This window comes from Peromyscus eremicus, chromosome 4 (genome assembly GCF_949786415.1).
Source record: "Peromyscus eremicus chromosome 4, PerEre_H2_v1, whole genome shotgun sequence".
Lineage (NCBI taxonomy): Eukaryota > Metazoa > Chordata > Mammalia > Rodentia > Cricetidae > Peromyscus > Peromyscus eremicus.
The window spans coordinates 138,556,195-138,582,398 of record NC_081419.1 but is presented as its reverse complement, the minus strand read 5'-3'; the positions used below and the strand labels follow the sequence as shown (position 1 = coordinate 138,582,398).

The 26,204-nt window shown below is 52.9% G+C and overlaps 1 protein-coding gene across 1 annotated transcript in view; it reads left to right on the top strand.

Moving 5' to 3' along the window:
* Nucleotides 1-3,261: 3,261 nt before the first annotated feature.
* Nucleotides 3,262-26,204, top strand: part of Cdh22 (cadherin 22) — a 67,943-nt gene continuing 45,000 nt past the window's right edge. The window contains exons 1-2 of the mRNA XM_059259766.1: nucleotides 3,262-3,507; nucleotides 12,913-13,207. Of these exons, the coding sequence (XP_059115749.1) occupies nucleotides 3,262-3,507; nucleotides 12,913-13,207 (541 nt within the window). The remainder of the gene's footprint in view (nucleotides 3,508-12,912; nucleotides 13,208-26,204) is intronic.

The following is a 26,204-nucleotide window of genomic DNA, read 5'->3' as shown; positions in this document are numbered from 1 at the left end:
AGCTGAAACAGGGCAGGAGGGGGGAGGTCTGGCTGCTGCAGCCCTGGCAGGCTGTGCTGAGTGCAAGGAGCTGGCAGACAGCCAGGGAAGCTGGCCGGTTGCTGGAGGGAGGGGCTGGAGGCTGAGGTACAAAGGCCCCGGTCAGAGGAAGGGAGGGTGGCCGGCAGGGTCCTGGGGTGGTCAGCTTCCTCCTGCCACGTGCACCCCGTGGGGGCTTCATCCCCCTCGAGGGGTACCCTTTCCCACTCCCTTTGTACCGAGGAGAGTCCAAGCCCCGGGTTCAAGGTTTGCTCTGGCCTGGGTAGTCTTGTGCAACTTTCAGGCAGCGCTTTGGAACTCAACTCTGAAGTAGGAGTCTGAGTGCAGGCTTCAGCAGGGTCCCGCCAAGTGCACACCCCCACCTCATGCCCAATTCCACATCCACAAAAACCCCTAGCGACTGGGCTTCAGGTGAACCTCTGCTCGCTCCAGCCTCAGGACCTTTGCACATATCGCTGCTCTGTGTCTGGCTTCCCCTCACCCTTCTAGTCTCAGCCATTCTCAGTCACTCCTCTGAGACTCTACCACCACCCCTACCCATAATTCTCCATTCCTTCCAGCCTTTCCGCCATGTTTTGTCTTCTTTCCATCCCTACTCTGAATACTCGAAATGATGCTGTGGATTGAGTCCTTTATGCTCTGCTCCCCTCCCCACATACCCGAAGGTCAGTTCCCTGAAGGCCTGGACTCTGTTTATCGCTGTGTCCCCAGCGCCCCACGAGGGAGCTGGTATCAGGGAAGTGCTGGTAAATATTTATGGAGAGAGTAAAGGAACAACCAGAAACCGTGTTCCTCTCTCCTAGTAACTGGTTCCATCCTGCTGCCTCACACAGATGTTAAAAGTGTACTGAATGAGTGAGAGAATGAATGAATGAGATTCTTTTCTGTCTCCTAGATTGCGTTCGACAGTACTGCTTGATCAATGAACGAGTGATTGACTCCCAGGGTGCTGCTCCCCCTTACGGGAGGTGTTATAAACAAAGAAATGAAAGGAGGAGGAGGCAGAGCCAGGGGCAGCCCAGTGTCTGCAAGCGCTGGGAGAGCTTCCCCCGCCCACACCCACCAAGTGGCCCCAGCCTCCCTGTAATCTCCAGTCCCCAGCACCACACACCCCTGCCCCTCCCCCCCCCCACATTGCTGCAGCGCCATGCAGCCCTGCAACTGACCGTTGGAGCCAGGGGAACAGTTCCCGAGGCAGGCACATGCAAGGAACTCATAAGCTGCAGGAAATGAAATCTTCGGAGGGCACCCCCTCCTCACCCATAACTCCAGCCTCGTTACGACCAGCCAGGCCATCATGCGAGGAGGAATCGGAGCCAGGTTCCCCAAGGCAATAGCGTAGCAGAGACAGCGGGACACCTGGGTGGTGGAAGTCATACACAGGGCACAGAATGGGTGGGCAGGGTCTATGGAGGGAGTTGCTTGCAGAGGAGCCACAGGGCCCAGATCTGGGTTAGATCTGGGCAGGGCCTGGAGGGGCAGAGGGGACAGCACATCACAGCTTGTCCCCTGTGTTCCTGTGCGCTGTGGCTGTTCACCTAGGGCCATCATCTGCAACCCTTCAGCTCACCCTGGAGACACCAGCACTGAGATCCTGGGGAGTCGCAAATGTCACCCCACCGGGAGGCAGAGCCCCAGCTCCCAGACCCCAGCACTGAGAACCTGGGGAGTCTCATCTGTCACCCCAGCTCCCAGGGCTGCAGTTCATGTCACATGATAGCATGAGACTCTCCATTGTTCAAAGGAGGTGGTTCACATTTCCCATCCCAACCACTAGAGTGCTTCCTCGTCCTCCAGATGGCCCCGCCCCTGCCCGCTGCCCAGCCACGCCCTCCGTACTGTTACTGTACCCCTTCTAAACTAGCTTGCACTCAGAACACCACCCCTTCCTTCCCAGCTGATCAGGGGCCTCTTCCTCCAGGAAGTCGCCCTGATTGCTCTCCCTCCCAAACATTCACACCCCTCAGTCTTCTGTCTGTCTTCTCCCAACACTGGCCACATACCCCTCGTGTTGTGGGATACTCTTTTCTCTTGCCCACACTGGACTATGGGCTTATCTACCTTGGTTCCTAGCAGCTAGACTCAGCCTGGCTCAGAGCTGAGGCCCGTAGAAGGAAGTTCTTGAATGGAGCTGAACTGTACCTGAAATTCTTCTCTGTACCTGAAATTCCTGGTAGAAGCCTGGCCGTCCCACCAACACCCACATTAGGCCATTATTCCTCATTACGGCTCCAGTAGGCGTGAGTGTCTCAGATCCTCCCTTGCTGAGAGCAGAATCAGAGGGAAGACTAGATGATGGATCTACAGCCAGCCTGTGCTGGGGGGTAGGGTGGGAAGGAGATGAGAAGGCTGAGCAGGGGGAGTGGAGACACCAGCTCAGGGGATGTGTCTACCCAGAGTCACTCGGGGTGCTCCAAGCAAGACCCTCTAGGACTCCAGGAATCCCTTCCCATAAGGGCTATGGAGGTGGCAGCTGCTGACAGGCTTCCCCTGGGTCTCCTTCTGCTGGGGAGAACTAAGGAACAGCCCCAAGCCGCACTCTGGAGGCCTGGAGCTTCCAGCTCTGGGAGCTCTTCTAGAAGCTGCCTCTGTGGGGACTCCAGAGGATCCCACTGTGCTAGAGAGCTCAGCAGCAGAACGAGGCAGGCCACCACTGAGTCTGTTTGGGGGCCTGAGGGCTGGAGCAGCAGCTGGAGGAGTTGAGGGATGGGGAGCAGGGGTCTTAGGAAAAGGTTAGGGCTTGGGGGCCAGCTGGCCTACTACATGGTGGGCCATCAATGTCCCTATCATGTCTGTTCTTACAAGGGCTCGACACCCAGGTGTTTATAGTTCGTTACAGCAAGACCAGTGAAGACGATCGCAGCCTGCCCTCAGACAGAACCCTATCCCATGTTTCCTCTCTTGTCCCACAGGTTCCCGATGGATCTGGATGATGCCTAGTCCCAGAAGAACTTCAAGGTCCTTTTGCCCCCACTGACCACATCGTCTGGACACAGAGACCATGGCACAAACCCTACTCGGGAGCAGCGCCTGCGCTGTCTGTTGACTGGGTCAGGGGCCTCAGTGAGGGGGGCGCGGGCCAGGACCAGGTGTCCATGCCCCGGTGCGGCCGCGCCCCCTCCCAGTCCAGCCCAGCATCCCCGCGGCTCAGGTCACCATGTGACGCAGCAGCGCTGCGGTGCCTCCCGTCCATGCTCCGGGGCCTGGCCCGCGCCGCCAAGAATGAGGCCACAGCCCGACGGGGTGCTCCGGACAGGGGCTGCGCTATCGCCTGTGCTGCTGCTGCTGCTGCTACTACCGCTCCTGGGGCACCTGTGGGCCGCAAGCACCCCTGGCCCATCCTCCTCGTCACCGGGGACTCAGCAGGACAAACAGCTGGGCGCAGGCCGAGTGAAGCGTGGCTGGGTGTGGAACCAATTCTTCGTGGTCGAGGAGTACACAGGGACAGAACCCCTGTACGTGGGCAAGGTAAAGTGGGGCCCACTGTCCAGCCCCAACTCTGGGGACACCCATTGGTAGTCCCTGTCCCCTCTTGCTTCCAGCTATCTCCTGCCCCATGCTCCCTCCACAGGCCCCTACCTTTCCATGTTAGATGCAGTGGGGGAGCCCAGCTCATGCCCCAGTATTGTGGGGCATCCAGTAAGTTCACAGATCTGATCATGTCCAGGTGTACCGTACCGCTTTCCTGGACCTCAGTAACTTACCTGGGGTCACACCTGAATTTGAACCTGCTCTCTGCAGAGCTGGGGTCCTGTGTGGCTGTGCCTCCGCCACACTGTCACTCTCCTGGTGTCCCTTGCCCCTCTCCACAAGCTGTCTCCTCTCCTCCCTGCTCCTTCCTCCTCCTACGAGGTACCTGACACTCACTACACATCTCAATTCAAATGCTGCTTCCTTAGAGAAGCCCTCCCTGACTACACCAGGCTAGGACACACACACACACACACACACACACACACACCTGTGCACTCACCCCTGCGGTCCCTTTATCTCTCCTTCTACATGTGTTGGCTTGATTGTACAACTGACGCATGCCTCTCAACAAAGCACGTTTGCTCACCATGAGGTCCCCAGTGTCTGGTACCAATGATGGTCACACACCATTCTGTGAATAAGTGAGTGAAAGAAAAAGAATGAATGAAAGCTGCCTTCTCAAACTCTGAGCAAATGCTGGTCAACCTGACTGAAGACTGGGGCTCTGGGGCTGTAAGGAAGTGAGGACTGGTGTCCATCCTTTCCATGCCTGCTCCTCATGAGGCCTGGGTGTGCCACTGGGGACATAGTAGCATGATCCAACTCCTGTTATCTACGGCTCTCTAAGATTTTACACATCACACACACCCTGAGGTGTAAAAATCTTCACAAACCAGCCCTGGAAGCCAGTAGGCACCGATTAAATGGGATTGTTGGCTGGCTTCGTGGTGGGAAAAAAAAAAAAAAAAACCCTGAGCTGGGTTTTAGCGTAGGAGTAGGAGCTCACCAAGTTGATGAAAGGAGGCTGCAACCTATGTAGACTCAGAAGCCTGGAGATCATGGCTTGTTTGGAGATTTGCCAGAAGTGGAGCCGGTGAAGCAGAGATGGTCATGGATGAAGCATCGGATGAAGGTGGTACCTAGGGCCGGTTCTCTGGGTTTTGTTCAGGCCATCAGCTTGCCAGCACATTTTGGTTGGCAGTGGGACTCCACCTCAAGAGCACATGTGTGCTACCTGAACCTGGGATCTGGCCGGCGCAGATCTGAGGCTCGGAGACTAGCCCCAACAGTGGCAGGAGTCTCTGCTGCTCAATCGCCACCCTCCATGCATGGGCTGAAGGAGGTCCCCACGGCTGAGCAAAGCCTGGATCCGACAGACGGCACTCAGGCAGGCACAGGCCTTGCTTAGGATGGCCCAGCAACTTAGTGGCAGAGCAGAGACTGCCAACTCCCTGCCAGGCCAGCAGAGGAGGGGCAAGTACTTGGGGGTCTGGTAGCTAAGAATGCAAGCTCTGGAAGCTTATTCTGGCTAACCTGCTCCCCACATAGCCTTGAACCCCAATCTTTACACACACACAGACCTCTCTCTTCATCTGTACACAAGATCTTAGAGTCCCTGTGCCCAGCTTCTTGATTAAGAAAGAAAGCGGAGCCCACAAAGCACTCAGCCCAGGGCTTGTTTGTCTTGGTTCCTCTTTCTTACCCCCATATAAAGTATTTAATCGCCCACGCGCAAGGTAAAAAGCATTTCTCTTTTTGTAGATAGAGAAACGAAGGGCAGAGAGGGCAAGAGACCTGGAGTGGACAGGGGCATCTGCTAGGGCCTGCCCCTGCAGCTTCTTGAGTGTTGGAAGGCCAGAGGACGACTTTGGCTGTCACACTTTAAAACTGTCTGCCTCCTTTGTTACAGGGTCTTTCACTGGTCTGGAACTTATGAAGGAGCCTGGGCTGGCTGATTAGTGAGCCCCAGAGATCCGCCTTCCCCTGCTTCCCCTGGCCTGGGATTACAAGAGCATAGTACCATGCCTGGCTTTTTATTCGAATTCTGGGATCAAGCTCAGAACCTTATGCTGCTTGGCAAACACCTCACCAAGCTGTTGTTGTAGTTTCTAATGCCCCAGGGAGACAAGGCTAGCCCGAGGCTGAGGGTCCAGACCTGGAAGGCTTAGACAAAAACTTTGGCCTGAGGTCCCCAAAGAGGCCCCAGAGGACTCAAATGTCGGCTTAAAGCCAGATAGGGTGACTGGCCCAGGTAGTCAATGGCCCAACAGCTGGATTCTCTGCAAGGGGCACCCAGCCAGCCACTCAGACTCTAAAACCAGGAAATGGAGCCAGTTAAATAGGAAGTGGAACCACTAACTGGCTGTTTGCGTCTTTGCGTGGCCAGTTTTTTTGGGTCTCAACAGCATGAGTAAACCTCATGCTGTCACCTTGAACCACAGTTTGTTGTCAAAAGGGGCCCCTAATAAATCCTTTCATTGTAAAAAGGGGGAAACTGAGGCCCGGGGATGGAGAAATTTGTGCCAAGACCAAATGACAACACAGATATAGGATCAGGCAAGCCACAGGTATCCAGACGCCACTTCAAGTCTAGAATTCATGTTAAGCATCTGCTGTGATACAGCACTGTGCTGGCCCATCCACTGGACAGGTCTCCATCACCACTGTGGATTGCCAGCCTCCTCCATGCCCTTTGCATAGAGCTCAGCCCCGCTGCTGCCAAGGCCACCTCCCGAAGGTGCTATGCAGGGAACAAGGAGAAGGTTCCATAGCTTGGAAACACTTGTCTGGAGCCTTCTCATGGAGGGAGACCGGTGAGTGACCAGTGAGCGGACTGGAACCAGATTCAGGAACCCAGGTTCTAATAACCCCTGTGTTCGGTCCCAAGCACATCTTAGCTTCCCATCACTCACTGGAGGGAAGCTGTCAATCCTGAGAAGGTGAGCTTGCTTGGGTTGGTTTTTTTTTTGTTTTTTTGGTTTTTTTTTTTTGTTTTTTTTTTGAGCCACCTGTCCCTAGCCAGCCAAACCCACGCATACAGTACTCGAGGGTGTGCACACACACGTGTGTGCGTTCCCGTCATGCCACACCCCTCGATCTGCCAGGAGAAAGGACTTCTCCATGGTTCCAGTGAAATCGCTGCTTTCTGGTCCCCCACCCCAGGGAGTCACTCTGAGCATCAGTCCTTGTCGAATTCTAAAGGTAGCTTAGCAACAGAAGCAGGCAGTGAACCCCGTGTGCCCAACGGTAGCCGACTTCACAACCGCCTTCTCCATCACTCACCGCCAGGCTCCTGTCAGCACCCACAGGAACCACCAGGCCCTGCAGTCGTTAGCTTGTCTCTGAGGCCCCCCCAATAGCTCCCTGCGCAGCCCTGCCCGGTCGGCATCCCAGCCACCTCCTCTCACCTTCTCAAACACGCCCCCCCAAAGCAACCTCCCAGCATTTCCATAAAATCTGGGTACTTTGACTAATCCCCTTTCTGAACTGTAATTTCCCCCGAGGCTCCTGTCAGTCGAATGTGGATTTTGTAGGATTTTACATTTAAAAAAAAAAAAAAGACAGAATTATGGGGTCAGCACTTATGACCAACTCCTGTGGGCGGTGAGATCTATTTTAGATATACGGCAGGATTAGAGTAGGGAGGAGAGTGGATTTAATTAAGTTGCTAATATTTAAAGAAAATTGATGAACTCTTGGTTTACGAGTTGTGCCTGCATGAGCAGACCCCTTGCATTTGTGGGGGGGGGGGGGCAGGAGGCTCTTTATTTGATTTGCTTTCTGTTTAAATCCTAGACTCGTTCTATTTGCATAGCCTCGCTGTCCGTTTAATTGTCTTTAATAAGGAAACCCTACCTCTGCTCGCATTTAATTTTGATTTAATTAGGAGGAAGTAATTAATGGCCCCGTAAATCCCATTTGCAGCCCCCTGGGATGAGGCACCATCGTGCTCATGTTTTTGTTGTTTATGATAGAGGGCTAGGGGTTGGGGATGAGGTGGCATGGGGGTTCCTCCTCAGAAACAGGCCACTCTGGGTATGGTAGTAAGAACAGGTACATCATGTCACACTGGCTTTGTAACTGCCCTCTGTGAGCTGTGTAGCTTCAGGTAGGATGTACACCTTCTCTGGGCCTCAGTTTGCCTCTCTGTATAATAGGAGAGAATAGAATATACTGGGGAGTTCATGGGAGGAGGATGTAGCAGGCAGAGGTCATGCTGAAGTCTTTGGTATTGTGTGCTTAGAGCACCCTAAGAGGCCTGTCACTATCCTCCCCCTGAGACAGAGGTGAGAAAACTCTCTTCTTCCCCTTGGAAGTGGGTGACTCTTGAACTTCAGGCTCGAATGTGGCACCTTGATAGGAATATGGAAGAGAAGGCAGACAGATCCAGAAATTCCGGGCAGGTAGGAAATTCTAGAGACAGTGCGTGTCCTTAGTCACATGTTCAATGTGTTTCCTGTCAAGCCCTGTGTTGGGCACCACTGTGAAGAGGAGAATGAACTCTCCTCTGTGCCCTCCAGGAGATTTTGATCTCACACTTTGTGTGCATGTGTGCACTGAAGCATACACACTCACTCACAAGCGTGCACACTCAGCTCTTCCACGCTCCCACATCCGCAGGAACCATTACTGTCTTAGCGCACAGCCAGCCTGAAGAGCTCAGGCCCAGCAAATCAACCTCTCCAGTGCCCCAGGCCACAGTGCCTGGGACACCCAAGCACAACACTGAAAAGCTGCAGGGGGGAGTGTGGCAGGGAGAGATCTGTGCATGGAGGGGAGGGCCTGGGCTCTTCCACCACGTGGGCCACGTCTGATAGGGCTTCCTGGAGGTGCTTTGGACTGAAAAGGCACTGGAAGATGATGGCCTCTAGGCCTCCAATGAGTAGCGATATCTGTGGTTGATCCTTGTGTAGGAAGGTGGGGAGGGTGAGTTAGATGACCCTCCCCCAGTCCTTCCTGAGTTCAGAGACAGGAAAGGGATGTTGATCCACAGTAAGAACCTACTGTGGCCGGGCGGCTAGTGGCGCACGCCTTTAATCCCGGCACTCATGAGGCAGAGCCAGGCGGATCTCTGTGAGTTCGAGGCCAGCCTGGTCTACAGAGTGAGATCCAGGACAGGCACCAAAACTACACAGAGAAACCCTGTCTCGAAAAACCAAAAAAGAAAAAAAGGAAAAAAAAAGAACCTACTGTGTGCTGTGAGCTTGCTTATGTTATCTTATGAATCTGCAGGACCTGTTGGTAGCAATGGCAGTCCCATGTGGTTACAGATGAGAAAGCCGAGGCTCTGAAAAGGGCCGCCACTCACCGGGCCAGTCAGTAGCAGGCTGGAGGCAAAGCTGGAGCTGGTGTGCGCTGCTCCTGACTTCACACCCATCATCCTTTCCGATGTGTGATTTTAGGTCTTTTTCCAGATGGTAGAACTGAGACTCAGGGAGAACTGCAGGGCAAAGACTGGCTTCGGAGACGCAGCCAGTGGCTCCTCCCCTTGCTCCCCATCCTCTACGGGGATATTGTGAGCTGACTGATTGACCTCCCTGAGGCTGCTGGAAGACAGATCAGCACTCATGAGTTCCGTGGACCCGGGCCCACCTTGGTGTCTTCACTTGGAGCATGCAAAGACATCTGCATGCTGTGTGCTGAGAGCCTGCAGCAGGAGCAGTACAGTAGACGCTCTATAAATGAGAGCACCGTACCCCCACCCCCAGCTGCAATGGATCTTGAATCTTGGGGATTAAACTGTCTTCTAGGGCTGAGCCAGGACATAGCCCTGCCCAGCTCCACAGCTCTGAGCTCTTAGCTCCTCCCTCTCTGGGCTGATTGGCAGTCTGACCCTGTAGTCCCCGGGGAACAGCTACTGGTCCCCAATGTGAGGGCTAGGTCACACTTCACAGAACATTGATGACATCAATGCTGGGCTCCACTCGCTCCTCCCCACTCCTCATTGGGAGTGGGAAGGAGGTCTAAGGGAAAATATCAGGGTGCTGGGCTATTATACCAACACTGGGTTTGGGGAGTGGGAGAAACAGGAAGATTGTGAGTTCAAGGTCATCCTCAGGTACTTAGTGAGTTTGAGGCTAACCTGGGCTACCTGAGACCATATCTCAAAATAAAAAATAAAAAAAGAAAGAAAGAAGAAAAGTAAAACGTCAAGGGATCTGAGACCTTGTACATCACAACGCTCCAGGATACAGAGAGGGAAGGAGGACACTGTGGCCAGGGGCTTGGGTCATTGCCAACATGTGTTCATTTAATCTTTTTTCCTTTATTCACTTAATTTTTGTGTGTATTGGTATTTGGCCCAAATGTATGTCTGTGTGAGGGAGTTGGATCCATTGGAACTAGAGTTACAGTTGTGGGCTGCCATGTGGTTGCTGGGAATTGAGCCTCGGTCTTTGGGAGGAGCAGCCAATACTCTTAACCACTGAGCCATCTCTCCAGACCCGAGTTCGGTTTGTGTAATCTTTACTGTGCCAGGTAAAGAGGCTTGAATGCCTCAGATGGGGAATCAGGACTCAGAAGGGCAAAATGAACCCACCATAGCTCCAACACCAAGCTTAGCTTCCACATTGGGCCACGTGACCGAGATCACATCTGTCTGTGTGCACTGTCTCCTCATCCGAGACATGCAATAGCCATTTTTATGGGGCTCTGATGGACACCATTGAAGATGATTCTCCCACAGTCTCATCTCTTCTATCACGCTGCTCTCAAGTGTTTGCTGGTCAAATAAGCAGATGCCGAGTCAAATGGGAAGTGGACAGAGGCACCCTAAGAGAGGTCCTATCCCCTTTTTCCCACTGTATCTCCCCAAGGAAAGGTCATAAAAGAGTACATACAAACAGAAACAGATCCCCCTCATCCCAGGAGCTGCCAATGATTCAGGGCCGACATCTGAGATAATTTTATTGGGGGCATTAAACTGAGTTATGAGGTTTTTACAATCCAGCCACTTATGAGAAATCTATTAACAGTAACTGGACAGGAAGAAGGAGCCCAGGACGGGCATTAATTGGGGCAATCTATAACAGGACGGGGACCCGGAAAGGTTCCACCAGACGCCTCCATTTACTCCCGGCAATTTCTGCTGAGAATCAGCAGAGTCGCCAAAAAGAGAGAGATGCCCATTAATCGGCTAATGAAATATGAAAATGTTTATGGGCCATTCAATCTTCCAAATGGCACTTCTATGATCCACCTTTCAGACACGAAGTTCTACCACAGAATTTACACCCCGGCTCCTCCTGCGTGGCTGGGTGGGCCCTCTTCTTGATGAGTTTTCTGGCACCTGTTATGAGGATGAGGGGGCTGAAGTCTGCCACAGCTGGGCCTCAAAAGTGCCGTAGGGACTGTCTCCTTTATGCTCCATCTCCACGGAGGCTTGGAGAGGAGCAGCAGCTAAAATCCAGATGGGTTTTCTTCTGCTCAGGGCTGCTTGGAGATTTGTGCATTGGAGGATGAAGCCTTAGGTGTTTCTGTTTGCAAGAGAACAGGCTCTTGCTGGTTCCTACCCCAAGAGATGCCAGTGCAGTGGAAACAGCCCAGGGTCTGGTGCCTCACAGTACCAGAGGAAAATCCTGGTTATAAATAGTGAATGCTTAGTGTAATGTAATCATGGCTTCTGTGTGTCAGATACTTAATGTGTCTCAGGCAGGGCTAAGTTTTAGCTAGTACCAACAGGTATATTTGTAGTGGTTGCTAAAAAAGTGAAAAGCTTCCATACCTTCCCTAAATAGTCCCTCTCTGCTCCCATCTCCCAGCCTCTTGGACCTCTTAGTGATGCAGTGTCACAGGGGACATGCATCGCTCAGTGGGACCTGGTTCCAGCCCTGGTCCTCGGGCAGCATCCTGCCTCCTGTGCTACTGGTGCTGGGCAGCTGGCGAGGGCCTTAGGGCACTGTCCACCCAGCTCCTTTGGGAGGACATGCCATGCTACAGATGCAGTGGCATGCTCAGAGATGTGCAGTGATTTATGTAAGACACACAGGAGATAATGCTGGAGTCAAGGCCAGTCTCTGCCTTCCTCTGGAGACCTCTGAGAGGCTTTAGAATGGAGTGGGGGAGCACAGGGAGGCAGCACAGCGCAGGAAGCCAGGTGGCTTCCCAGTGATCTGGCCTCCCTAGGAAAATGGGGGGGGGGAGCAAAACTTGCTGGAATGGGGTTTGTTCTCATCTTTTTTGTTCTTATCTAGAGTCCTAATCTAGATAAATGTGCTCCTTACCCTGCACAATGCCTGGTGGGCGCAGGTGTCTCTGCAATCTCATCCCCCCTCCCACTCCTGGTCCCCACAAAATGACAAGTCACGGGCCCACCTTCCATTTCCAGAGACCTGTAATGAAGCCAGGGGAGACTAACTCGCAAAGTGGGTCACTGAGCAGCTCAGGGCTTGTGAACTGGGAAGCCCCACCCCAGAACGGGTGAGCCAGGGCCACACTGTAAAAGCTGCCGGTGTCACTTACGTGCACATGGAGGTCTGAAAAGTGCAAGAACGGTGATCCTGCAAGGCTGAACGCGAGGACGATGACGATGATGATGATGACAATGACGATGATGATGATGATGATGGCTTGATGCACTCAGAGACCCTGGAGGGGACCCAGCAAAGCTTCCCAGGCCGGGTGGCAAGTGAGCAGAGCCTTGCCCGGCGGATGGATTTTCAGTAGGCAGAAAAACAAGGACGAGTGTTCAAGACAGGAGCTCCAGGACTAGAGGGTGGCTCAGAGGGTAAAGTGCTTGTCTTGCGAGCAAGTGTGAGGACATGAGTGTGATTCCTCGGAACCCACATTTGAAAAGAGCCCATGATGGTGGCCTGTGCTTGTAATCCCAGAGTTGGGGGGCTAGAACAAAGAGATCCCTGGGGCTTGCTGGTCAGCCATGGTCTCAAAAATAAAGTAAAACCACTGTGGATGACACCTAAGGATGTCTTCTGACATCTTCTTCCACAAGCCTTGACATGTGCACGCGCGCGCGTGCGCGCGCGCACACACACACACACACACACACACACACACACACGGGCATATACATGAGCACACAGTTAGAGCTGCAGGGCTAAGCAAGCTGCTGTCCCAGACTTCATTTTAAAGGCAACAGGAACTATGGGAGTGTTTTGAACACGGGTAGGGTGGGGCAGTGGTTATCATCTAAAGCTGATGGTTTTGGAGGCCTAGGGAAGGTGGATTGTGGGGTGCAGTCAGGGTAGGGTGAATCCCAGGTGAAGAGTTCATGGAGGATATAAAGCTCAGATGGGCACAGACATAGCTTCTGGGCCTCTCTGTGTTCAGTTGAAGGAGAGATGTGCTTAGGAACAGGCCCCCGTGGGACTCTGGGAGGGGCAGTGTCAGAGAAGAGCCTCCACCTTCCCCAGTACCCACCCTGCCTTCCTCCTACCTCCTCAGATCCACTCTGATTCTGATGAAGGTGATGGGACCATCAAGTACACCATCTCTGGCGAGGGTGCGGGGACCATCTTCCTGATTGATGAGCTGACAGGTGACATCCATGCCACCGAGCGCCTGGACCGGGAGCAGAAAACCTTCTACACACTCCGGGCTCAAGCCAGGGATCGCGCCACCAACCGCCTGCTGGAGCCCGAATCGGAGTTCATCATCAAAGTGCAGGACATCAACGACAGTGAGCCACGCTTCCTACATGGCCCCTACATTGGCAGTGTGGCTGAGCTGTCACCTACAGGTGGGCTGGGGGGGACGGGTGAGGCCTGGGGTGGGGATGCGCCAAGCATGAGCTGATTGGGAGGGACAGGAGAGACAGAGTGGCTGTCCCTAGGGCACAGAGGACAGACAGGAGCAGGGCACATTCCCAGTGATGTAGCTGGGCAAAGCCCACACTTGACCTCAGCTGCACCCGCACACCCAGGCCCCATGTGGACACGGCCTGTCTGTGGACTCAGTGACAGCTGAATGCTCAGATACAGCTGCACACCCAAACCCAGTTGTGCATGCAAGCTCAGCTAGGCACGTGCACACGGTATGCTCAGAGACACAACCCCATGTGCCAGGTGTGTTTGACATGGTCGCAGCTCTCCCTCAGAGTTCAGCTGCACACAGACGCAGCCCCTGCACAACTGCTGCATCTTCTCCAGCCTAAAATGGCAACAGCCAGGCCAGCACAGATCCCAACACAGTCTCACACCTGCACATAGCCACCCACCACAGGCACAGGAAACAGCCCTCAAGCAAAGCAAGCTACTGGACAAGCTCAGCCACCACCATGAACACAGGGGTAACCTCAGCAGGTGTCACCTTGCTAGGGCATCATCTAGGTGTAGCTAGGGACACATCTGGGTGTAGTTTGGGACAGCTTCATTCATTTGACTGGGATGCCCCAGCTTAGAGGCCCTGCTGCCTGGGCACTCCAGCCCACATGAGGCACCGAGAGAATCAATTACTCTTTGCTGAGTGTGGCTGCAAACACCCAGGGGCACTACACACACCCAACCTGTGTGGGTAACAAAAGGAAACACACAACTGCCTGTAGATGTGAGACAGCCCTGTTCAGAACACATCTGAATGGAACAGTGTGCCCAGACTAAACACAGCATGCCTCTGCCCCACCCGCTCATGGGTGGGATCTCAGACAGCCCTCTGAACACCAAGGTTCCACTTAGCCCAGGCTCCTAAGTCTCTAGTGGACACTGACTGAGTCAGGGCTTGTGGGTCCCAAGCTGCCACCCCTTCCTCACCATATTAGCCAAAGAAGTCTGCAAGGCAGGCAGGCAGAGAGCAGCATCCTAGGTCCTAGGCTATCGTCTCCTGGAGATGCAAGCTAGCTTGACCTTTCTCTGGCTCTCCCACCCTTTGGCTGCACATTGGAAGCTGAAACACTTAGGTATTTGGGGGAGGGCCTATCAGCCCGGTGTATCCAGGTTGGGCCAAATTTGGCTCAATAAGCAGATCACTGGTATTCAAAGGAGAATGTAGACCAGAGAAAATGTGGGGAGTGGGGGGCACCAAGAAATAGTGGGAAAATAGAGCAGAAGAGGAGTGAGCTCTGCATATACACAGGTACATTGTGTGTGTGTGTGAAGTGTACAAGCTTGCTAACTGAGTGACGTATTAAAACCCATGCATTCCTATGACCGTCCATGTATTTGTTGACATATAGTATTCATTTAAAAGAAATTTGTTGAGTACCTACTATGTGCTTGCCATGGCATGGGAGACATAGCTATGTATAGACAGACCATATATTCACAAATAGCATGTTCTGGCTAGAAATGACAGACACTAATAAGCAGAAGAATGACTGGTACAGTGAAGCCTCTCAGAGGTGATGCTGAAGCAGTGAAGTGAGAAGATGGGCATTGTGGGAGATGAGCACAGAGAGCAGAATGTGCAAAGGCCCTGGGGTCATTTTCCCTGAGTATCACACAGCCATCTAGATAACAGTTACGGCTTGACCTTTGATTCTGCACATGCTAGTCAGGCCATGATGGGTCCCCTTCAGAAGAATGACAGGGTCTAGCTTACTTTTAACATGATCTCAAGGCTGTCCCAGGGAGAAGTGACAGGCACGGGGAGGGCAAAGCCAGGAGCCAGTTGCTCTAAATGGGAATGCTGCAGTTATCAAGATGAGGCCTGGCAGTGGCTCCACTCAAGGTGGCATTAGAAGGGATGAAATGAGGTCGCTGGTGGATGTGTTTTGAAAGCTAGGCTGAAGGCGTTTGCTAATGGATTGGATGTAAGAGGGAGAACTCGAGGCTTACATTTGGGATTTTGACCTGAGTGGTGAACTTGATGGAATTTCCATTTCCTGAGCTGGAAGAACAGCTCTGGGAGATGAAAGGAAAGTGGGAGTTTGGTTTCTGGTGTGCTCAGATGGAAAGACTCGTCCAGAAGCACAGCAAAGACGCTTAAACTGCCAGTCGAATAAACCGATTCACCGGGGAGCTCTGGGCTGGGAAAATACCCAGGAGGCTGGCAGTGGCAAAGATCCAGGACCTTCCAGAGTTGCCAAGAGCTTTGACATGAACTGTGGAAATGGAGAAACTGGGGGTCAGGGAGCGGTGGCATGTCCAAGGTCACCAGCAAGCCAGAGGCGGTGGCTCAAATCCCTGACTCGCCGGGCCCAGCAGCCCTCCCTGCTAAATTGTGGGCCCAAGAGGACATGGTCTTGTCTACCTTTTCCCAAAACTGACTTGTGGTTTGTTTTTTTGTTAAAAACTTATATATATATATATATATATATATATATATATATATATATATATATATATCATGTGCAGGTGCATGCAAGCCATGGGTATGTGTGGAGGTCATCATTTGGGGAGTTTGTTCTTTCCTTTCACTGTGGTTCTAAGGATTGAGCTCAGGTGGGCAGACCCGATGACAAGCATCTTTATCATCTACTGCACCTTTTCTGGCTCAGCCTTTCACATTGCCTTAAGGCAGGCTCTCCGCTGTTTCTACTGCTGTGCTGTGTACTCCCGGCTAGCTGGCCCTGAGCTCCTGTCCTTGTCTCCTATCTTGCTGTAGAAGTGCTTGGGTTCCAGCTGTCTGCTATCACATCCTGCTTTTATGTTGGTCCAGGACTTAAATTCAGGTCACCAGGCTTGCCTGCCCTGTACTTACACCTACTCAGCCATCTCTCTGACTTGCACGCTTAGGCACAGAAAAGACCAGAAAGCTGGAGAGAGCTGATGCTATACAGCTAAGTGACTTTCAGGGGAGCCTTAGGAGAGTCCTGTCTGCGGTACTGCAGAGAAGGGCTGGGTCTGGGGCAGGCGGAAGAAGCAGGCCACATTTGCCACGCTGGCTCTGCCATCCCCACCTCACTCTCACCTGACTAATTAGCATGCCAGGTCTGTGTCAGCACCCCGCTGAACAGATGGGAGCCCCAGGACCCAGAGGGAAGAGAAAGTACGTTGGGTTCTGTAGCCAGTGAGTACTGCAACTGATCCCTGCCTTGGGCTTCCAGGCTGTCGGAGAGGGGAGGGTCTTGCTTCACAGACGGGGACACTGAACTCGGGAAAAGGACAAGAGTGCATCTCAGGTCCCACAGAGTGTAGGAGGCACTGGCCTGAGTCCCAGCCTGAACTCACATAGCACTCAGAAGAAAGGGTGACTCACCCTGGACAAGCTGGGGAACCAAGGAGGGGGCGGAAAAAGGCAGAAATTAAATTAGTTGATTTATTTGAGTAACTTTTTGAAGAAGTGGATCTGGGCACTGGGTGCTCACGGAGACTCCAGGCGGCTTTGAAAATCAGTCACAATTAACTGAGCCTCCTGATCCGGGCTGAGCAGGGCGGGGCCGACAAGCCGCAGCAGTGGATCGGGCAGCTTCTGAGATCAGAGGGAGCAGGGACGCAGCTTGTGACATGAAAGGCAGCTGTGCTCGCAAATTAAACCACTCAGAGCTTAAAAGAGAAGGGAAGTGCGCCGGGGGCCAGTGAACCACGCTTCTGAGGAGGGGCATGCCAGCCCACGCTGGGGCCAGTGCAGCGAAGCAAGTCCTCAGCAGTTGGCAGGCCTGATACCCCGTGACCTTGAGCAAGCCCCTGTCCTCCTCCTGAGGTCAGAGTTACCTGCTGAGCATTGGGGCCAGGGGTCCTTCACACCACAGGCACATGCCAGGCACTGTGTCTTGCACTGAGGATCGCCAGAAGGTCACACAGTGGGTAAGGGAGTGACGGGAACAGGACTGGCTAGAATTTGGTAGAAATTCTTCTCCTTTTTAGATGTATGCTGGGGTGTCTATGTACGTGTGTGCACGTTCGAGAGTGTGAGTGTGCTCTGTGTGTGACAGAGAGCATGGGTGCAGGTCAGAGGGCATCCTCCAGTGCTGGTCTTTGCCATCCAGCTTGTCTTTTGTTTGCCACTGTATGGCCAGCCTAGCTGGCTTGTGAGCTTCTGATGAGTCTCCTGCCTCCATTCCCCATCTCGCTATGTGAGCACAGGGACTACAAGTGTGCACTGTCTCATCCAGCTCTACATAGGTCTGGGGATTAGAACTCAGGTCCTCACATTTGCCCAGCAGGCGCCTCAGCCACAGAGCCGGCTCCCCAGCCCTGGAAATTCTCTTTTTATGAGAGTGTTGAATCATGCACTGAAGGAAGGGAACTGCATGGATGGAGCAGGGTTTTTCACCTCTGGTGTGTACCCTAATTACCTAAAGAGCTAGTTAACACAGGCTGCCACATCTATCCCCCCAGGGCTCCTTTCTTTCTTCTCTCTTTGCAGTGCTGGGAATCAAACTCAGCTCATGCACGCTAGGTAAGCACTCTACTGCGGAGCTCCACCCTAGCCACACCCCCAGGGTTTCCCATCCAGCAAGCCTGACTGTTAGAAATGAAAACAAATTCCCAGGAGCTGCTGCTGGGTTGGGTACCTCGCTTGAACTGCCACCACATTCAAAGGACATTGTAGGCACAAGGCACTATGGGTGCAAAGACCCTGGGACACATTGTGTTCAAGGATTCCTGGAAGAAGAGACGGGGAGGCGGCGGACAATGCTTGGGTACCTCAGAAAAAGGGTCATAAGATGAAGTACATAGGACTTTGTGGCTGCTGGAAGGTTTTCAGTGGCAGCTGAGCGAGATGGGGACAGAGATGTGACATGACCCAGTGCATATTTTAAAAGAATGATCTGGCTATTTGTTAATAGACCACAGAGGCAAGAATGGAGAGGGAGGTTAGCGAAGGCTCTGGCTGGGCAGGTGAGAGGCGATGGCAAGGATGGCGAAGAAGAAGAATGCTGGTATTTCAGAGGCAGAGCCCATGGGGGTCAGTGCAGGACTGGATGCTGGGGAGAGAGGCAGGAGCTCGGAGCAGCTCAGGATTGGAGCTTCCACGGAAGGGGGAACAAACTGGAACAGCGTTCACTCTCACTCTCTGGCAGGTTAGGACTGGGGTGTCCACCGTAAACCTAGGTAGAGATGCGTGAGGGACACCTGGCTCTGAGTCTGTAATGGAGAATCCCCTGAAGACGCGTCAGCAGAGGAAGGGATGAAAGCTTGGGACTTCAGGAAGTTGGCAAACAGTGAGTCAGGAAGCACTGACCTCTGCAATCTTTCAATGTAGGGGGTCCAGGATCTTCCTCTGGGGCATCAGGCTTACCTCTGCAATATTTCAATGTAGGGGGCCCAGGGTCTTCCTCTGGGACATCAGACTTACCTCTGTGATCTTTCAATGTAGGTGGTCCAGGGTCTTTCTCTGGGGCATCAGGCTTACCTCTGTGATCTTTCAATGGAGGGGGCCCAGGTTGTAGGGGTGTCACAACCTGGCTCAGATACAGTGAGAGGATTCATGTATCTTCCTCTTCCTGGGCTTGCAGGCCCAGCTCCGCTTCTTCAGTCATTGATACCAACTGTATGCAAGATACTACACTTGGCACCATTGAAAACACAGAGCCTCAGCCAAGTGGTGGTGGCACACACCTTTAGTCTTAGCAGTCGGAGGCAGAGGCAAACAGATCTGAGTTCAAGGCCAGCTTGATCTACAGAGAGAGTTCCAGGACAGCCAGGGCTACACAGAGAAACCCTGTCTGGGGTGGAAGGGGAGAGAAAGAAAGAAAACGCCTAGATCCAATCTGTGTTTATTAGCCACTGCTTTATTCTCGGCCCTGCAGGAAATGCAAAGAACAATGAAACCCACCGGTGTTTATTAGCACCCACTACATGCATGGCGTCCAGCGTACTTGACTCTGAGAGCCTTCAGTGAGTCATCCAAGGACAAGGACGTAGCTAATGTTTGCTGGAATTTACTCTGTATTGAGGCCCGCAGACAGAAAACAAGCAGACACTTTGGATCCCAGTGCCCATTTCACACACTGCACATAAACAACACCATCCCAACCTCAGCCTAGGGACGAGTCAGTTTTGTCTCCTGCAACTACCTCGATCAATTGGTAGTGACTGGAGAGTCTGAAGGTTTCATCTGGGCTCAGCAGAAAGGAATGCCACAATAGATTAGTGATGTCTGCTGTGAGGGTAGGGCGGGAGCCATGGTGTACATCACACAGTACTGGTGTGGCTGGACCATAGGATTGGGGTTCAACCAAGTGTGGACATTACAGACCTCTGCCACAGTCCCATTCCCTCGGCTCCAGGTCCCCTGTGAGCTGCATCTCTAATGGGTGGAAGGAGGCTGTTTTGCAGTACAACCAGCACTTCTTGGGATATTCAGTAAATAATAGCTATCGGCTAACACTGCTTTCACAGAGTGATTCGCCTTTATCCTCCAATCCCGGGAATAAGCAGGGCAGGTGTTACTGTCTTCATTCTGCTGACGAGGAAGTAAATGCAATGAGAGATAAAGTAACTTGTCTGAGGCGCCACAGTCAGGCCGGAGACAGAACTTGGAACCAGAACTCTTTGTTTCTGGGCTCAGCATCCATGGCTTTCTTCAGGGGAACAGACATGACCCTTCCTTGCCCAGTACTTTGCAGCTTGAAATCTCTCTCACATCCCCAATCTCACTTCATCCTCCATGGGCTCTCTCCTAAGTGCTGACACCCCCGTTTTGCACCCAAGGAACCCGAGGCCCAAGTGCAGAATGGAAATAAAAGCATGAGGACATGCGGCCTATCTCCCAAATCTGGGGCCTGAGGGGGTGGCAACCGAGAGGAAAAGAGGAAGGCAAGAGACGGGATGGATCCCAAGAGTATCATTTGCAGGAGGCAGCAAGCAGTAAGCGGGTAGTTTCCGACTGTCCCATCTGCAGCCAGAGAGAGTGTGGCTCAGCAACCCTCGGGCCCACGCCAGGAATCAATCGCTGGCCTCGGCAGAGACGACTTCTAAAGATGTTTTTAATTAAAGTCCAGGAAGATCTATATGTGCCACATCTTCTTGCCTAGCAACAGCACTAGCTCTTGCTCCCCTGCTGGAGGGCAATGGAGCGGGAGGTTTCTGGTGGGGACAGGGGGCAGAGAGGAGGCCCGGCTCTTCGAAGTCGACTCCCAAGGACTGCAGGTAATCTGGACAGAGAGGAGCATGCCCAGGCACACCTTGTCTATCCCACCAACAAGCTACTCAAAGGCTGGCAAGACAGCCCAGCAGGTAAGGCGCTTGCTATGGAGGCCCTGATGACCCAAGCTTTAGCTCTGGGATCCATGTAAAGGCAGAAGGAGAAGACCAACTCCACAAGGTTGTCCTTTGGTCTTCACAGGCACACATGCCATGGCACACATGGATCCCCCCAACGCACACCACACACACATAATAAAATGAATAAAATTCAAAACTAAAGCTAAATAAGTAAAACGAAAACAACCCATTCAAGCATGCGCACTGCTCCTTTGCTGGGTCCTGGGCCAACATGGCACCCAGTGCAAAGCTGATAAAGCCATTCTTCCCTCAGGGGTCTAATGCACAGGGGCCTTGCAGGTTGTGAGGGGATGAGTGTGGGTGAGTTACAGGAGGAGACGGCTCCGTGGGTAAAGTGCTCACAATGCAAGCATGGGGACCTGAGTTCGGGTCCCCGCCACTCATGGAAAACCCAGAAGCAGTGTTGTACCTCCCAAGTCCTGGGGACTGCAGAGACGGGCATGTCCCTGTGGCTTGCTCGTCAGCTAATCTAGCTGAATTGGTGAGCTCCAAGTTCTGGGAGAACCTTTATATCTTGTCTCACAACATAAAATGGGCAGAGGTAAAAGAAGACATTCTCTGTCACCCCCTGCCTTCCCCCGTCCACCCCATTTGCCTTCTGCCACTGGCCAGACTGTTGTCATAGATATCACATTATCAGTATCCCAAACAAACAAGGTCGCTGGACTCCATGACAATGGCCTCCCTGAGTGCCGAGAGGTCAGAAGACCTTGTGGGCTTTAATGTGGGGTATCAGGAAAGTCCTTTGCGGGGGAACGTATTAGACACACACACACAGGGTTTGCCTACATGGACAAGACTGGGACTGGGATCCACAAGGGAAGTTAGGGTGAGGGAAACAAGTCCAAAAACTGTAAACGGGTCTCTCACCTCTCAAGGCTAGACCTCACCCCTCTGTCCCTCGCTTCACACCACGCTGCCCCCTCTATTCCAGTTCCTCTCTTTCTGTGACTCCAGCGTTTCTGTGCTCCACTTTCTGTCCCTAAGTATCTGTCCCTCTTCTCTCCACCCTGACCCACTTCCCCGCCCCTCCTCTCCTGTGTCACCTCCCCTGTTGCTGGTCTCTGAACTGGCCTCCTTCTCCTCCTCCGTCCTGTAACCTCCTCTTCGCTTGCAGCCAAATCCCCCGCGTCCCCTGTGGATCGTTCATCTACATTAGGGCGCCCCAGCTGGGCAGCTAGAAGCAAGGTCAAGACCAGCCCAGCCAGCCCACATTATAAGTGATGATCCGAGAGGGAGCTGAGAGGAGGCAGGGGTGGGGGCGGAGTTGGAGAGGGGGCTTGCTTCCTGCGTAACCTGAGTGTTCCCAGGGACTCGACAAGTGGTTTTTAAATTTTAATAGAAAGCGTTCCACATGGCGCTGGTAGCAGCAGGGGGTGGGATTCTGTTTTTATAAATGTTGGAGAAGCTAAATGTGAGCCCAGGGTATCCCCAGGCCCAGCAGGGTAGCAGAGGAGGTAAAAAGAAGCTGCGAGATGACAATTAGAAACATCTTCATAATAATGACACTTGGTTGCCTCAGCCAGGGGAGGACTCTGAGCTTTGCCAAAGCACTTAATCTCTTTAATCTCATTAAGGGGTCTCCACAGCCTTGGATGCATGAGGGATAAAATATTATGGACTCTTTACAGATGGGGAACCTCTGGGTGGGGTTCCTGCGGCCACATGTGGGACCTAGGGAAGGACTGGAGTGAGAGTTTACCTCTGCTGCCTTCCGGCTCCGCCCCACATAGCATCACCTTCTCCAGGAGCCTGCTGGGGCCTCCTGTACCCCATGGACAGCCTGTATTAAGAGACTAGATGGGATGGATGATGTCAGAGCTATCGGGGTAAATCAGAGATGAATCACAGGCGAGTCCCCTCTCTCTGGTGTTGATGTCCAGGAGTCTCCTACTCAGGGCCAAGAACATAGCTCTAAGTGCCTCCTGGCTATCCAGAGAACAGAAAATGAAGCACACACTACACATTCGGCCCACTGGCCTCTTAAATCCATCACCTCTAAACCCCAGAGTCTCAGATTACACAGAGGGAAACAGGCCAAACAGAGGGAGGACTTGCTTGGCATGTAAGGGTGAAGACACACTGGGATGTAACCCAGAACTGTGATGCCAGAGCCTACCTACATTCCCTGGAAGTGTGAGGGACATCATCCCTTAGAAGGTGCCACTTCTCTGGTTGACCTCAGCTGGGAGGGTCTTTAAGGATGTAGGGGCACAAGGCAGGCTTGCTGTCCTTTCTGATGTCACCTTCAGTGCAGGTGCAGTGTGTCTGGAGGGTGACATCCTGGCCAGGAAGGTCTAGGTTGGAATCGCTCCCTACTGTGTACTGGAGAAATGACCTCAGGATGTCATTGAGCCCTTCTGTTACTCAGTTTCTTTACTGGTTCAGTTAGGGGCCAGATCCACAGTGCATCCATTCTGAGCCTTGCAGGGAGCTAATAAAAAAATGCCCTTGCCTGGGCTCCACCCGCAGAGTTCTATTTAATTGGTCAGGGACGAGGCTCAGCGTCAGTTTTATTTTAAAGCTCCCAGAGGATTCGAATGTGCGGCCAGGCTGAGCACCATCGGAATCTGTGCTCTCTAGGGACCGGACTTCCCATATTTAACATTCTGCATGGATACATGAGCCCTGAGATCCCGTTTATCCAAGAATCAGGCAGGTGGCCTCTCCTAGTGCTGTCTTGACTTAGGCTCTTAAGCAGCTCTCAAGCAGGAGGACCAAGGCAGCACCTTGGACGACAGCAGCCCTCCCATCCATATCTCTCTCTCTCTCTCTCTCTCTCTCTCTCTCTCTCTCTCTCTCTCTCTCTCTCTCTCTCTCTCTCTCTCTCTCTCTCTCTCTCTCTCTCTCTCTCTCTCTCTCTCTCCAGCCCAGCCCATCTAGGACAGGTTGACTTGAAAAACCTGGATTAAGGATTTCCTCTCCTGTGTTCCTCTCTTCTCCCCTTCCTTATACTTTCCCAGAATCTTCCCTCTTTCATTTACCTATTTATCTCAACTTCTATCAATCCCTTCCTTCTACTTGGATGGCAGAACACATGAGTTTTGACATCAGATCCACCCTTCATTTAAATCCTGCCTCACCAACACGCAGGCCCCTTGAACTTGGATTGCGCTGTCCTTGGTGCTGAACACGGGACCGTGTTGATAGGATCCCAACAGGGCAGAAAGCGCTCTTGATTCCTGCCTCTCAAGTGGGGAAACAGAGATACTAAGAGATAAAGAGGTCTGTCACCTAACAGCCTCAGCTTCCTCATCCGAGAAGTGGACTGTCTGTGTGTTTGTTTCTTGAGATAGGACCTCATTCTGTAGCCTACCCTGGTCTCAAGCTTAGGGTAACTTCCGGTCTTGGCCCCTTGGATGCTAGGATCACTGGTGTTAGTAATCTGGCCCTGGAGATCTTCACAGGTCTAACCACAAGGCTTTTGTGTGGTTTTCATTTGATGGTGTAAGTAAAGGGCTCACAGCACAGTAGGTGGTATGAAGCAATTATTCTGTATGTGTAACACCATCACTGTTGTTGAGTAATAATTCTGACCATGCGTTTCCACTCATGAGAGCTACACACTGACTTTTAGAAATTCTGGGGGCCATTTGACACCACGTTGGTGACTTGATGTTGGGCCACGGTGTGAGCGCTTACACAAAGGCCAGGAAGCGAGATTTGTTCCCCACTCACCCCTGCATCTGTGTCAGAGTTAACATGAGGTCGAAAAAATGGAAGCATGATGGTCATGGCAAGCTGCTTGGCAGAAGCTATGGCCAACTGACCTTGGGGACAACCCCAAGGTAATCTTACTGCTGCCTCCAGCCTGGTACCCTTCTTTCTGCTAATTCTGGGGGGGGGGGGGCTTTTGACTGTTGGAAAGGGAGGTGTGGTCTAAGAAAGCCATTTCTTCAGGGCCTGGGGGAGCCGTGGTGAATCACTGGCCCTTCACCGTCCTCATGTGTTGGCATTAACTGTAATGGCTACCATAAAGAATCCCGGATTGGGGAAATGATTCCAGCATCCCTGAGGGAGTCCCTGGGATGCAGTCAGGGAGAGAGAGAGTGAGCTCAGCCATATCCCCAGGGAGTCACTCAGCCCAGCATTGTGACTTGTCTGTGGGATGGAAGGAACCGGCAGGGAAGAGACAGGGAGACTCTGCCTCGTAACAGTTACCACAGCCCTATCTATTTATCGAGCACCCATCTCGAGCCTGACACTTGGTGCACCCCCCCCCCACTCCAGTGCCTCGGTGAGGGAGGCCTGGCTGCACCACTGTACACAGCTGAGGGGGGCCTCCTGAGACTGCCACCTGCAGTCCCACAGTTCTAACCTCTGCTGGGTGCTGTTCTTGGTTCTGAGATAAAATGATTTATATTCCCAACATGATCTCAGGAGCTTGGGAGGGTGTTGAGGCACAAAGGAGTTCATGGCATGTCTCACATCAAGGTCCATCGGTGGTTATGGCTCAGCACACCAGACCACTTTCCCCAAAGTCACTGTGCCTGTGCTGACACTAGTACCCAAAAGGGCTTTGATAGTGTAGTCATGTGTTCAAATCCCACCATGTCTTCTCTCTGTACGCTCAGACAAATTTTTCCTGTCTGGCCCATTTCCTCACCTGTAACATCGGAGGTCCACCGTGCGTCTCTGAGATGCCGTACGGACTTAGATGGTATAAGAGGCTTGTGACTCCAGGTATGCGGTAGGTGTATAACAGGAAGTCGTTACTTCCCTCCTCTGTAACCAGGGCTGTGCCCTTGGCCCTGAGTTGGCAACCCGTGGTCATTATCAACCCCTGGGAAGGGCTTGTGCTCTCCGGGCAACTCAGATGTGGTTGGCATGGAGCTGTAGCCGACAAAGAGAGGCGCATTGCAGGGCCCACTCAGGAGGCTTTGGCTGGGAGGGGGACCCAGAGAGGAAAATGAGAAATGCAAAGGAGTGAAAAATAAATACATGTGTCTGTCTGGAATGATGGAAGGCCCCGGGCTGGAGGCGGGAGAGGCGGGCAACGGGCTGGGCTCAGCAGAATTGCTGTACTAGCACTTCCAGACTCCTTCATTAGCCAAGCAGTGAACTGGCCTAACCTCCCAGCAGGCTGCCTGCTGGCCCAGAGAGCCCAGCTCAGCCTCAGGAGGCTCTCAACCAGGCCCCTAGCAGGGCATCCAGCTGAGAACATCACCCAGATGTAGGGTTTCTGTCGTGTCCTCTTTGGTTCATGTCCTGAGCCCCCAAAACTCTCTCTAGATCTTCCACCTCCCCCCACCCTTTTTTTTTTCTGGAAAGGTTCCCATGGTATTTCCACTGCCCCTCCCCCACTGGTCCAGCCTCACGTCCCAAGCCCTGCTTTCGTCAAATTGAACATGATGTCAAATTAGAGCCATCTCTGGGACAGGCCGGGAGAAGCTCCCAGTTTAATGAGGCAGCGTCGAAAATCAATAACTTAATTGCCGCTGTTTGATGGACTTTTATCCAATTTATGCTCTCCCCAGCAGCCTACGTGCAGAGCATGAGGAAAAGTGTGTGTGGCTTGAGGGGGGCGGTGCTGTCTGGGCACCAGGGGGAGGGGCAAGGGGGCATCGTGGCCTACGGCTAACCGCTTTCCAAAGGGAAGCTGGCCACTGCCATCCTCCTGCCCGGGGG